The sequence below is a fragment of the Ranitomeya imitator genome, chromosome 1 (assembly GCF_032444005.1).
Source record: "Ranitomeya imitator isolate aRanImi1 chromosome 1, aRanImi1.pri, whole genome shotgun sequence".
Classification (NCBI taxonomy): Eukaryota; Metazoa; Chordata; class Amphibia; order Anura; family Dendrobatidae; genus Ranitomeya; species Ranitomeya imitator.
In genome coordinates, this window is record NC_091282.1 from 854,311,184 (window position 1) to 854,324,193 (window position 13,010).

The 13,010-nt window shown below is 44.2% G+C and overlaps 1 protein-coding gene across 4 annotated transcripts in view; it reads right to left on the reverse strand.

The window, feature by feature from the left end:
* Positions 1 to 13,010, reverse strand: part of ARHGEF18 (Rho/Rac guanine nucleotide exchange factor 18) — a 91,118-nt gene that overhangs the window by 18,690 nt on the left and 59,418 nt on the right. For all 4 annotated transcript variants that reach the window (XM_069741729.1, XM_069741723.1, XM_069741713.1 and 1 more), the window contains 6 exons: positions 11,221 to 11,468; positions 8,236 to 8,361; positions 6,714 to 6,831; positions 4,954 to 5,202; positions 4,792 to 4,868; positions 1,066 to 1,244 (listed from right to left, as the gene is read on the reverse strand). In XM_069741729.1, the coding sequence (XP_069597830.1) occupies positions 1,066 to 1,244; positions 4,792 to 4,868; positions 4,954 to 5,202; positions 6,714 to 6,831; positions 8,236 to 8,361; positions 11,221 to 11,468 (997 nt within the window). The remainder of the gene's footprint in view (positions 1 to 1,065; positions 1,245 to 4,791; positions 4,869 to 4,953; positions 5,203 to 6,713; positions 6,832 to 8,235; positions 8,362 to 11,220; positions 11,469 to 13,010) is intronic.

Below are 13,010 nucleotides of genomic sequence, written 5' to 3' on the forward strand. Positions count from 1 at the left end.
GTCTATGCTGTGAAGATACGAGATGTGCGGCATCTGAAACAACGGATACTGGAAGCCTGTGCTAGCATTTCTTCTGCGGTGTTGCTATCAGTGTGTCAAGGGTGGGAGAAGAGGGTTGCATTCACAATCCAACACAATGGGCGGCACTTTGAACACATTTTATAAGTGGTCATAAACTTGTAAATAACTCATGAAAGAATAATGTTACGTTAAAACCAAGTCGGATCCAAAATGGCCAACTTCAAAATGGCCGCCATGGTCACCACCCATCTTGAAAAGTTTTCCCTCTGCCATATACTAATGTGCCACAAACAGGAAGTTGATATCACCAACTATTCCCATTTTATTTAGGTGTATCCATATAAATGGCCCACCCTGTGTATATATCAGAATACTTCCCTTTACACGAACCAACTGTCATTTCCTAGCTCAGTAATGGGAAATTCTGGATTCACTGAAGACATTTTAACAGTTATATATCTTTGTGAACGAATGAGAAATACAAAAGGAGAAAGTAGCGGATTTCCCGAATAAAGATATATCACAAAGTTTCTTATTGTCACATGAAAAATATTTGGAATTGAGAGTCCTCAGTGGTTGATACCTTTTAATGGCTAACTGAAAAGATGGTAACAGATTGCAAGCTTTCGAGACTACTCAGGCCTCTTCATCAGGCATAGACTACCTGATGAAGAGACCTGAGTAGTAATGAAAGCTTGCAATCTGTTACCATCTTTTCAGTTAGCCATTAAAAGGTATCAACCACTGAGGACTCTCAATTCCAAATATTTTTCTATCTACTGGCTAACACGGTACAAATATATATATTATTTTTACGTTTCATTGATTTTTACTGTTGATATTATTACTATTCACATGTACTATTGATTTGAAAAAAAAAATTAATAGAAACATTTTTTTTTAACACAACCAATGGTAGAACTTTTATTTTTCCAAGATCTATTGATTAAAATATAGTTTGTTCCCGGGACAACCCTTTTAACTAATTGTACTGATCAACATCTTGCAAGCTCCCAAAAGAAGATATTTCTTAAACCACAGTACCTCTCAACAGCCTCTCGAATTAACGTCATCCAGGAGTTTCTCTCTTCTTTGGAGGTAGTGTGAATTTCATACATCTCCGGCCCATTTAATGAAGCACTTATGAGGAACATGGCTTTCTCTTCATTTGCCACCTCTCGCACAATCAACTTTTGCAGAGAAATTACAGGTGGTTTAGAATCCTGCAAGTAAATGTTAAAGTGATTACCAGAAATAAAAGCCTTTCAGTTCTACGGGGCACAGCAAGCTTTGGAGACATGAGATTCAGAGGTCTTCCCGAAACTCGGTAATAAAGATGAGCATCCATTACTTTGTAAGAATGGTAAGGCTTCGAGAAGAGTCTGAATAATGATTATTAGAACAATTATAAGTCAGCAAAAGTTAGACCACTTATGTTCTAAATTGAGATAAAACAAGGCTTCTACATGAGTTCAGAAAGACATGCCTAGTTATTGAAAACCTAATACACACTTTTTTACACATACAATTGATTTTTATTATAGGTACACTTCATTCTGTGAGAGAAAGAACATAAAAATAAAAACCAGAAAATCACATCACATTGTATGATTTTTTTAAATAATGAAATTGCATTTTATTGCATGAAATAAGTATTTGATCACCTACCAACTAGCAACGATTGTGCTCTCACAGACCTGTTAGTTTCTCTTTAAGAAGCCCTCCTACTCTGCACTCATTACATGTAAAGATGATTCTGAGAAAGGTCAGGAATCGGCCCAGAACTGCACGGGAGGACCTGGTCAATAACCAGAAGAGAGCTGGAACCAGAGTCTCAAACATTACCGTTAGTAACACACTACTCCGTCATGGATTAAAATCCTGCAGGGCACGCAAGGTCCCCTGCTCACACCAGCACATGTCCAGGTCCGTTTGAAGTTTGCTAATGGCCATCAGGATGACCCATAGGGGGTATAGGAGAAGGTCATGTGGTCAGATGAGACCAAAATAGAACTATTTGGTATCAACTCCCCACGCCGTATTTGGAGGAAGGAGAAAGAGGAGTACAACCCCAAGTACACCATCCCATCTGGGAAGCATGGTGGGAGAAACATCATACTTTAGGGGGGCTTTTCTGCAAAGGGGACAGGATGACTGCACCGTATTGAAGGGAGGATAGATGGACAAAATCTTGCGATACATGACTCCAACAACCTCCTTCCCTCAGTAGGAGCACTGAAGATAGGTCATGGCTGGGTATTCCAGCATGGCAATGGTCCGAAACACACACCCAGGCCAACTAAGGAGTGGCTCCGTAAGAAGCATTTCAAGGTCTTGAAGTGGCCTAGCCAGTCTCCAAACCTGAAGCCAATAGAAAATCTTTGGAGGGAGATGAAACGCAATGTTGATCAGTGACAGTCCCGAAACCTGAAAGGTCTGCAGAAGATCTGTATGGAGAAGTGGGATAAAATCCCTGCTGCAGTGTGTGCAAACTTGGTCAAGAACTACAGGAAACGTCTGACGTCTGTAATTGCAAACAAAGATTTCTGTACCACATATTAAGTTCTGTTTTTCTATTGTATGAAGTACTTATTTCATGCAAAAAAATGCAAGTTAATTATGTAAAAATAATACAATGTGATTTTGTGGATTTTTTATTAGATTTTGTCTCTCACAGTTGAAGTGTACCTACTATAAAGATCACAAACCTCTCCATTCTTTGAAGGTGGGGAAAGTTGCAAAACCGGGCTGAGAGGAGGGGTGTTCAGAGGTGCGACGCTGTAGGGCAATGCTGCGAGTCCCAGGTCTGGTAGGAGTGGATGCTCGGATGTGCGAGGACTCCGCCTACATTTTGTCCAGAGCTCTCACACTTCCATGGTTTTAATGCAGTGGACTCCATTGAAATGGACGCCGGAGGTGGCGCATGCACAGATTCAGATCTTGGTGCCAGAGATCGAAATCTGCCATAACAGCGCCTCAGGCGTCCATTTTCCCCCCCAAAGTCCATCACATTGAAACCAAGCAAGTGCGGGGGCTTTCAAAAAATGTCGGTAGACCCCATCCACCGCCAAGTAAACACCCCCTTCTACTAGCCTGGGATGGGACTCGCACCTCCGAACACCTTCTGTGAGCCTGCTCCAACACCGCCCCCCGCAGGTGAGCTGAATTCGGACTGTAAGTAGATGCTGGTTCACACACTGGAATTTAGTTCGTCGGTTCAAGACAAACAGGTGGTTTATTAAATGCCCATAAACAGTCTGGTGAACAAAATAAAACTGGGATATAACAGAACAAAAATGGCAAATAATCAGTCCATACAAAGCACGGGCTCACCCGTTTAAGTGGTAAATCTTCACTCTCTGACTCCAGCAGGGTCTGAGCAGCACATACAAGGCCTCCGCATCGTGAGCACACACAGACCAAGTGAGACAGCCCCAGCAGCCTTACATCAGACAATACAAGACCTGGAGGTAAGTGAATAGCTCCAGGACCCATTAAAACACCACTCTGCACTATGTGTGCTGGAGCCTGCTGCTCCGGGTCCTACATTAAAGAGGCTGGGCTCCTCGAGGACACACATCCTCCCCCTGTCCACCACCTGTCCAGCTGCCAGCCTACAATATCAATATATATATATATATATATATATATATATATATATATATATATATATATATATATATATATATATATATATATATATATATATATATATATATATATATATCACAGTATTGCTGTTGATAGCAAAAAAAAAAGTCCTCCCAAAGATGCCAGACATGGGCTGCCTTTCCCAGGAGTACACAAGTCTTTAGTAGACCCCCAGTTTTCATGGCATCCCATTGGCGTGCCAAAGGGTGGTTAGAACCACACACCCCCAGGAAGTGCGCTGTAGATGCCGCAGTCCCAGGCTGACAGCAGCATTTAACAGGTTAACAGCTGGACGCTCACGACCCATATGACAGTCAGCCTGTGGCCCGCATCCATGGGAGGCCGTGATTTATATTATAGAGAGTAATACTCTCAGTATTGCTGTATACAGTACAAGCAGACAGTTGCAGGTTCAGGTACCTTAAGGGCACCACAAAATACAGTAAAAAATTATATTATTAATAAAATATTAAAAATACTAGTATGTATCACCTTCTTCCCCCCATTAAAAATTAATGAAAAGATAAATATATTTCCACGTTCCTAAAAGTCCAATATATCAAAATATAACATTAATCAAGCCAGTCAGTAAACAGTGTAATGAGGGGATAATTAGGGAGAGCAGTGGTATCATGAAAACAGAGGGCAGGGATTTCTTACAGCACCGCAGGCCCGGGAGCCTGGAAGAAATCATTAGCATACAGAAAGAGTAGAAACATTTCTCAGCAACAAGACCATTAATATGAGGCATACAGGTAGGATTAGTGTAACATTTCTATTACCTGTATGCCCACATGAATAGGTCATATTCATAGATTCCCTTCAAAATGTTACGGTTCTCGGAATGGCAATAAGTAATATTTGTTTTATTTTTCATCAAGTAAATTTAAAAAAAATAAAACCTGTACATGTTTGGTAATCATGCTGACCTGGACCCTATGATGAAAGTTGTAAATAAAAAAAAATAATTAAATAAATTATTATTGTACTTTTCAGCCATTTAGCCACAATCCGTTTTTTTTTGGTCCTAGTGCTGTCTGTTTTTTTCACAAGCCGAGAATACAGTGTGAACGAGCCTAAAGAATGAGCATATCCCTTCTATATTTAAGTCATACTTACCACAGAAGAAAATAAATATTTTTGATCCTTTTCTTGAAGTAAAAGTAGAACATCTGTCAGTAAAACGGCCAAGATATCTACGAATAAAGAGAAAAGTCGGGTTCATAAAGTGAAAGTGTGCGAGTAGGCCACTATTGGATTGTCCGGATGATAGTCCATTACCTTTCAACCGTCCGGACGCAGTTTTCCAGTAGAGCATGCCATCGTGAATAAGCTGCCTGTGCCCCATGTCACGCTTCCTAAATGTCATGCCATTCTTCAGTTTGCCGTTAGACTTCGGCTCCATTTTGCTTATGATGTCGTCCAGACGCTGGCCCTTCTCACTTTTATGCACACGGGAATCTACTTCTGTGATGGCTTCCTTTATTAGTGTGAGAGCCCGAGATAAAGCCACAAAGTCTTCAGTTCCCTCTGAAATAAACCGTGTGAACAGTCACACAACTTTCTAATGTAGGGGAACCCGACAGGTCATTATTCTGGACTGACAGTTCTGCAGGAGCTGAGAATCACAAAGCGCGTCGGAGGGGTGACAACTAGTGCTGAGCAGACATGCTCAGATAAGGAGCTGTAATAACACCTCGCTCATCACTAGTAACAACCCAGGTTACAGGGTATTCCCATCTCCAAGATCCTATCCCAATATGTAGTGGGAGTAATAATCATATTTGCAAACACCTCCAATTAGAAATGTAGTACAGTTCTTCTGATTTGCTATGTCGCTTTCCCCTTGTGCAGGCATTGCAGTAGCTTAGGTATCCATGGTTACAATCACTCAGTTTAATCGTTGCCAGTGGTCGTAACCATGGATACCTAAGCTACTGCAATGTCTTACATGGGGAAAGCAACATAGTGAATCAGAAGAACTATACTACATTTGTAATTAGATATTGCCTAATATTATTAGAAGCTTTCTGCCTGTGCACAGAGTACCTAGAAAGCTGCCAATCAGTGCTGGGGGTGGGCATATACAGAGCTCATGAATATGGAGGACTACAAGGCAACAGGATTACTAGTCCTTTAGTGATAACCTCCTGCTGATAAAACAGTCATTTAAAAAAATCAGTACATCAAGCAGTTCAATTAGTGACACATCGCTGGAATCAGGATCTCTGTCTCTACATTATGGTGCTCTCACATTAGGTGCAAAAACCTGGTGACAGATTCCCTTTAAAGAGCTGACATACAGGTCTAGAAGTCCCATTTAAAGCAAGCAGAAGCATTTCAATATAGATCTGACATCCTTTCCTAAGAATTACATGATTAAAACTACGAGACTGTAATAACAAGGGGATGTTTATAAAGTTGGCACAAAAAGAAGAACTACCGGCTTTACAAAACCTTCTGGAGGCATAAAGTGAGGAATAGATATTTTAGAAATTTGTTAGAAATCAAGAAAAGGATCATAAAAACGGAGTAGACAATGCACTTCAAACACTGGACTAAACAACGGTCTGGGAATAAAATCTTCTGTAACCAAGGATGGGCAATAAGAATAAATCATTAGAGGAGCTCAGCTGAGTCTGTTTCTACACTATGTACAGTGGATATGCTGGGAAACTCTGCGGCCATATGCACCAAATGTACAGATCAAACAGCCGCAAACGTATGCTACCCGCTGATTTACTGGAATGAGGGGACACCGGGTATGCCCACCCAAACGTATGCCGAAGGTACGAGTGGCGTAAAGAATAAGGTAAATGTTAGGTGTGATTATAGCCAGGCAAAACAGAACCATTTAAATCACTTACCGTAATTTTCAAGACTATTGTACTTGTTATTTATTATGTAATGGAATACATGGCGCTATAATAATATATAATAATAATCTAGATTGTGAGACTGATGGGGACAGCGATTATAATGCATCTAAAGCGCTATGTGAGTGAGTAAAAGAAATAAATGTATAATTGACCGGCCCGTACCTTCAGTGTTCTGTATGATCCGCTCCACCAGGACTGGATACTTTGTAATCCTCTGGGTGACCAGCAGGATACACTCCAGCACCCCCAGCCTTCTCACAATAGTCGAGTTGCCGATTTTCTGTTTGGCAATTAGACATAAACCAATAACAAGGCAATTTTAGGATCTGAACTGTAGTCAATTATAAACAACAACTTCATTTTGGTTACAATCGACAAATCGATCTCCTATATTGGGGACACCACATTAAATACCCAGCATTTGTGACAATAAGTCACTAGCTGTTCATAACAGCCATATCAGTACCAAATAATAAAAGCCTTTAGCTTTGCAATTGCCGAATAATGCCACAAGAGGGCGCTTCAAGCTAAAGGAAACCCGTCCCTCAAGCCATGACTCCAAGCCTGGCTGTGTGATTGGATACACACAGACAAGTTAGAGGATCCCACCGCCGCTCCAGGTGATTGGCAATTCTCTCGCCAGACCTGCAGCCAGGCTCTGGATCAGGGTGCCCGTGGTTTAGGGCAGAATGAAACAAGTGACAGATTCCCTTTGAACATAACTGTATATTGTATTATGTGCAGATCTGTAAGTCATTGCACTTTTTGCATTGTACACAGAAGTTATGGAATCTGTCACCTAATTTTTCCCACCCAATGTGAGAGCTGCCTAATGTAGGGACGGAGACCCTGATTCCAGAGAGATGCCCCTTACTGGTTTCCTTTTTTATACAGAGCTCATGAATATGCTCAAAACCCTACTAGTCCCTAGTGAATCTCATACTGATAAAACAGGGATTTTATCAAAACGACATTAAGTGACACATTGCTGGAACCCGGATCCCTGTCTCTACATTATGCTGCTCTCAGATCAGGTGGCACAAACCTGGTGACAGATTCCCTGCAATATAGAATGGTATACTGCTACATTTCCCTGTGGTTGCACGAATTGCTTAAGAGCGTGGCGACACGTTAATTCTTGCTGTATATTTCCCTGCCTTTGTCATGATCGTGCACATGACAAGCTCCATCAAGCATTAGATTATGCACGTGTTAGGAGAAAAACAACATTAATACCTAATGGTTATTGTTCTTTCACCAAACTCTGCATACATGAAGTAGGGGGAGGAAGAGCAGAACGCTACAGAAGCAAGAAAGCACACTCAGATCCAGCATCAGCTGTTAATCAAATGCTTTACATCTCCCAGAGCTGGATTCACATCTATACAGCTTAGTACAGCTATATCTTCCACACTGCTCTAGCTTCTGTGTGCTACATAGGGAAATAAAAGCACGTGTACTGTGCATTGGAGACATCATACCAGCCAGTCTCTGTCCGCTAGCTCAGAGAGAACTGAAAATTAGAGAGAGGCTACAGAGGGGGAAAACTAGTGAAAATGCAAAATGCAAGTCATATAAGAGCCAGAATTAGTGCTATTCCTGTGACAGTATATATTCTGAAAAGTTACCTAAAATGATACTATAATAAAAAATGAAATGCTCGCTTCATGCACCCTTTACTTACTTTCATCAGGTTCTGAAATTTCTTATTCTCCCGCATAAGAAACTTGTACTGGCTGACTGCTCTGTTGTGTTGACTGCAGAAGATGCCATACTTATCCTTCATCCGCTCACCAGTGTCACCTGAGAACTGGGAGCAGAGAGTCAAAGTATTAGGAATAAAATGTCACTCAAACACAAGTTATGCTCACGTGCAGACTTTCCATGTAACCTGTGTGGCCAAACTATCAGCTCCATTTGGCCGACAATGGGTTAAGACAACGCCTGATATGCACCCGATTCTTCTGGGATTTTTAGTTCTTTTATATCATAAGCGCATATAAAATATCATTATGCCAAAATATACAACATGGTAAATCAATAACCAAGATAATTATTAGCTACCAAATGATATTTCTATGGCCAGATACATGGGACCTGGAACAGAAAGATAGCGGCTCGGCACACAATACATCAGGCTGAAATGAGAAAAGGCTGAAGAATGACCTTCTGGAGACACCTTCCATTTACATTATTTATGGTCTTCTCAGTCTGCTTTATACTGATAAGACGTAAAACAACATGCATTTTTTTAAAGGAAGGGGAAAAAAAATGTGTTTGTTAGAAACAAAAATATAAAATAAGTGCGTAATATGGCAATTTTTCAGGTACATAAGCACATACAAATTAAAAAAAAAATACATATTTTAATCAACATTTATTTTATGGTGTGTTATTTTTTTTAAAGTCAATACTGTTTGCACATATCCCTGCTTAATTGTAAAGTTCTGCAGAATATGTTGCAGCCATAAAAATAATTATTATTTACTTCTCAAGGACTGCACAAAGTGCAGCTTCAACACCACAGCAGAAAGTGTGAGCTCGGAGCAGAGAGCTGCGTGTTAGAGAGCCGCGTGCCAGAGAGCCGCGTGCCAGAGAGCTGCGTGCCAGAGAGCTGCGTGCCAGAGAGCTCGGAGCAGAGAGCTGCGTGTCAGAGAGCTCAGAGCAGAGAGAAGTGTGTCAGAGAGCTCAGAGCAGAGGGCTGCGTGTGAGAGCTCGGAGCAGAGAGCTGCGTGTGAGAGCTCGGAGCAGAGAGCTGCGTGTGAGAGCTCGGAGCAGAGAGCTGCGTGTGAGCTCGGAGCCGAGAGCTGCGTGTGAGCTCGGAGCAGAGAGCTGCGTGTGAGAGCTCGGAGCAGAGAGCTGCGTGTGAGAGCTCGGAGCAGAGAGCTGCGTGTGAGAGCTCGGAGCAGAGAGCTGCGTGTGAGAGCTCGGAGCAGAGAGCTGCGTGTGAGAGCTCGGAGCAGAGAGCTGCGTGTGAGAGCTCGGTGCAGACCTGTGTGTCAGAGCTCGGAGCAGAGAGCTCGGGTTAGAGAGCTGTGTGTCAGAGCTCGGGTTAGAGAGCTGTGTAGCAGAGAGCTCGGAGCAGAGAGCTTGGGTTAGAGAGCTGTGTGTCAGAGCTCGGAGCAGAGAGCTGTCTGCCAGAGAGCTCAGAGGAGAGAGCTGTGTGTCAGAGAGCTCGGAGCAGAGAGCTGTGTGTCAGAGAGCTTGGAGCAGAGAGCTGTGTGTCAGAGAGCTGTGGAGCAGAGAGCTCAGGTTAGAGAGCTGTGTGTCAGAGAGCTTGGAGCAGAGAGCTCGGGTTAGAGAGCGGTGTAGCAGAGAGCTCGGGTTAGAGAGCTGTGTGTCAGAGCTCGGAGCAGAGAGCTGTGTGTCAGAGAGCTGTGTGCAGAGAGCTGTGTGTCACAGAGCTTGGAGCAGAGAGCTCGGAGCACAGAGCTCGGGTTAGAGAGCTGTGTGTCAGAGAGCTCGGTGCAGAGAGCTGTGTGTCACAGAGCTTGGAGCAGAGAGCTCGGAGCACAGAGCTGTGTGTCAGAGAGCTCGGTGCAGAGAGCTGTGTGTCAGAGAGCTTGGAGCAGAGAGCTCGGAGCACAGAGCTCGGGTTAGAGAGCTGTGTGTCACAGAGCTTGGAGCAGAGAGCTCGGAGCACAGAGCTCGGGTTAGAGAGCTGTGTGTCAGAGAGCTCGGTGCAGAGAGCTGTGTGTCACAGAGCTTGGAGCAGAGAGCTCGGAGCACAGAGCTCGGGTTAGAAAGCTGTGTGTCAGAGCTTGGAGCAGAGAGCTCGGAGCACAGAGCTCGGGTTAGAGAGCTGTGTGTCACAGAGCTTGGAGCAGAGAGCTCGGAGCACAGAGCTCGGGTTAGAGAGCTGTGTGTCAGAGAGCTCGGTGCAGAGAGCTGTGTGTCACAGAGCTTGGAGCAGAGAGCTCGGAGCACAGAGCTCGGGTTAGAGAGCTGTGTGTCAGAGAGCTCGGTGCAGAGAGCTGTGTGTCACAGAGCTTGGAGCAGAGAGCTCGGAGCACAGAGCTGTGTGTCAGAGAGCTCGGTGCAGAGAGCTGTGTGTCAGAGAGCTTGGAGCAGAGAGCTCGGAGCACAGAGCTCGGGTTAGAGAGCTGTGTGTCACAGAGCTTGGAGCAGAGAGCTCGGAGCACAGAGCTCGGGTTAGAGAGCTGTGTGTCAGAGAGCTCGGTGCAGAGAGCTGTGTGTCACAGAGCTTGGAGCAGAGAGCTCGGAGCACAGAGCTCGGGTTAGAAAGCTGTGTGTCAGAGCTTGGAGCAGAGAGCTCGGAGCACAGAGCTCGGGTTAGAGAGCTGTGTGTCACAGAGCTTGGAGCAGAGAGCTCGGAGCACAGAGCTCGGGTTAGAGAGCTGTGTGTCAGAGAGCTCGGTGCAGAGAGCTGTGTGTCACAGAGCTTGGAGCAGAGAGCTCGGAGCACAGAGCTCGGGTTAGAGAGCTGTGTGTCAGAGAGCTGTGTGCAGAGAGCTGTGTGTCACAGAGCTTGGAGCAGAGAGCTCGGAGCACAGAGCTCGGTGCAGAGAGCTGTGTGTCAGAGAGCTCGGAGCAGAGAGCTGTGTGTCAGAGAGCTCGGAGCAGAGAGCTGTGTGTCAGAGAGCTCGGAAAGTCTCTCGTCACTTATGTGATTTGTAACAAGAAGTGAGATGAGAAGAGACATCCTCACCTGGTGCACAAGGATATCCCCAACCTTCTGTATGATGTAATTCCGATCACTGCCTTCTTCTAAAGACTCCTTACGTCTCTCCTTAAAGCGGGCCAGAAATTGCGAGTGTAGCTCTAAAAGTTCATCAACGCACGGGAAGAGCTGGTGCACCTCTTTACCGCCATGGAGTTCTTCACGCAGTGCTCGACAGTACACCTTCAGCATGATTTTGAGTGTTCGCACGTGGTGCATTTCTGTCTGCATGAGTTCTGAAAACAATAAAAGGAGAGCTGTAAGCCATTTTGTTTCATAGTTTAAGGGGTTGGGTCACAACACATATTTACGGCATATCAGAATATCTAAGGCTATGTGCACACGTATTCTAGTCCACTGCGGAGTTTTCCGCAGCGGATTTGATAAATCCGAAGTGCAAAACTGCTACGGATTTATCGCGGTTTTTCTGCGGATTTCACTGCGATTTTACAACTGCGGTTTTCTGTTGGAGCAGCTGTAAAACTGCTGTGGAATCCACAGAAAGAAATGACATGCTGCGGAATGTAAACCGCTGCGTTTCCGTGCAGTTTTTCCGCAGCATGTGCACAGAGTTTTTTGTTTCCCATAGGTTTACATTGAACTGTAAACTCATGGGAAACTGCTGCGGACCCGCAGCGTTTTCCGCAGCATGTGCAGATACCCTAATAGGTGCGAGTCCCACCTCTGTGACCTGCATCTATCTCCAGGACACAAGTCACGGCCGCAGTGACAGGAGAGGTGGCCATGGCTCTCCCCATTCACTGCAACTGAAGCTCCAAATTCAGCTGATCAAGGCTTAAAGGGAACCTGTCACATTGTACATGCATTCCAATCTATAAACAGCTTAGCAGAGAGAAGGAGAAGCAGAACTGAACGATATGCAGGTTTGTTGGAAAAGATTATAACTTGTATTTTATCCATTGAAGTCCCTGGTATTTGTCTGCAAGAGTCCAGTGGGCGGTCCTACTCAGTGAGTGACAGCCATCTCTGCATGCACAGTCATACAGTGAAGACCATCAGCCACTAAATAGGACCGCCCACTGGACACATACTAGGGATTGAAGTGAATACAACTTTTCATTAAAAAGTTTTAATGAAACTTTTATCACAAAAATGTTTATAAATCTGATCAGCTCCTCCTGTCTATAACATCCTGCCAGCAGATCAGATACCATTCTCAACATGACAGGTTCCCTTTAAAGGTACTGACAGATGAAAACAAGCTATTAACCATTTGCAGGATACCCAATAACAGGTATAACGGTGGGATCTGACCAGTAGGCACTTTTATCCTCGTTAGAATGGAGCAGCAGGGCACATGCTCAATGGCCGCTCTATTCACTACCTGTGGTGCTGCACTTTGCTTCATCTGGCAGCCCCATAGAGAATGAATAGACCGGCAGTTGGGGTCTGACTTGACACATCATTTTATTACAGGGTTAAAAGTTTCGAAATGTGGCATAAAAATTCCACAACCTGCCGATCAGTGCTGATTCCGGCAGTGAGAAAGCCATCAATCAGTCTGCACGTAGCCGAATGTCGCTGGGAGAAAATGAAACGATTTCAGTCACCGCTCTGACCGCTGTCATCGGACCCCCAGGCCCTGACTGACACTGGCTCTGCATTCGGGCTGTCAGTCAGGGCCGGGGGTGCTGTTACTGAACCAGTGTCGGAAAACCAATGCTCCTGTTGGGGAATAAAGCTCATTTTTTTCACCACAGCATTCGGCTATGTGCATTCGCCAGGTAAGATAGTGACACTATTAAGTTGCAGATTAA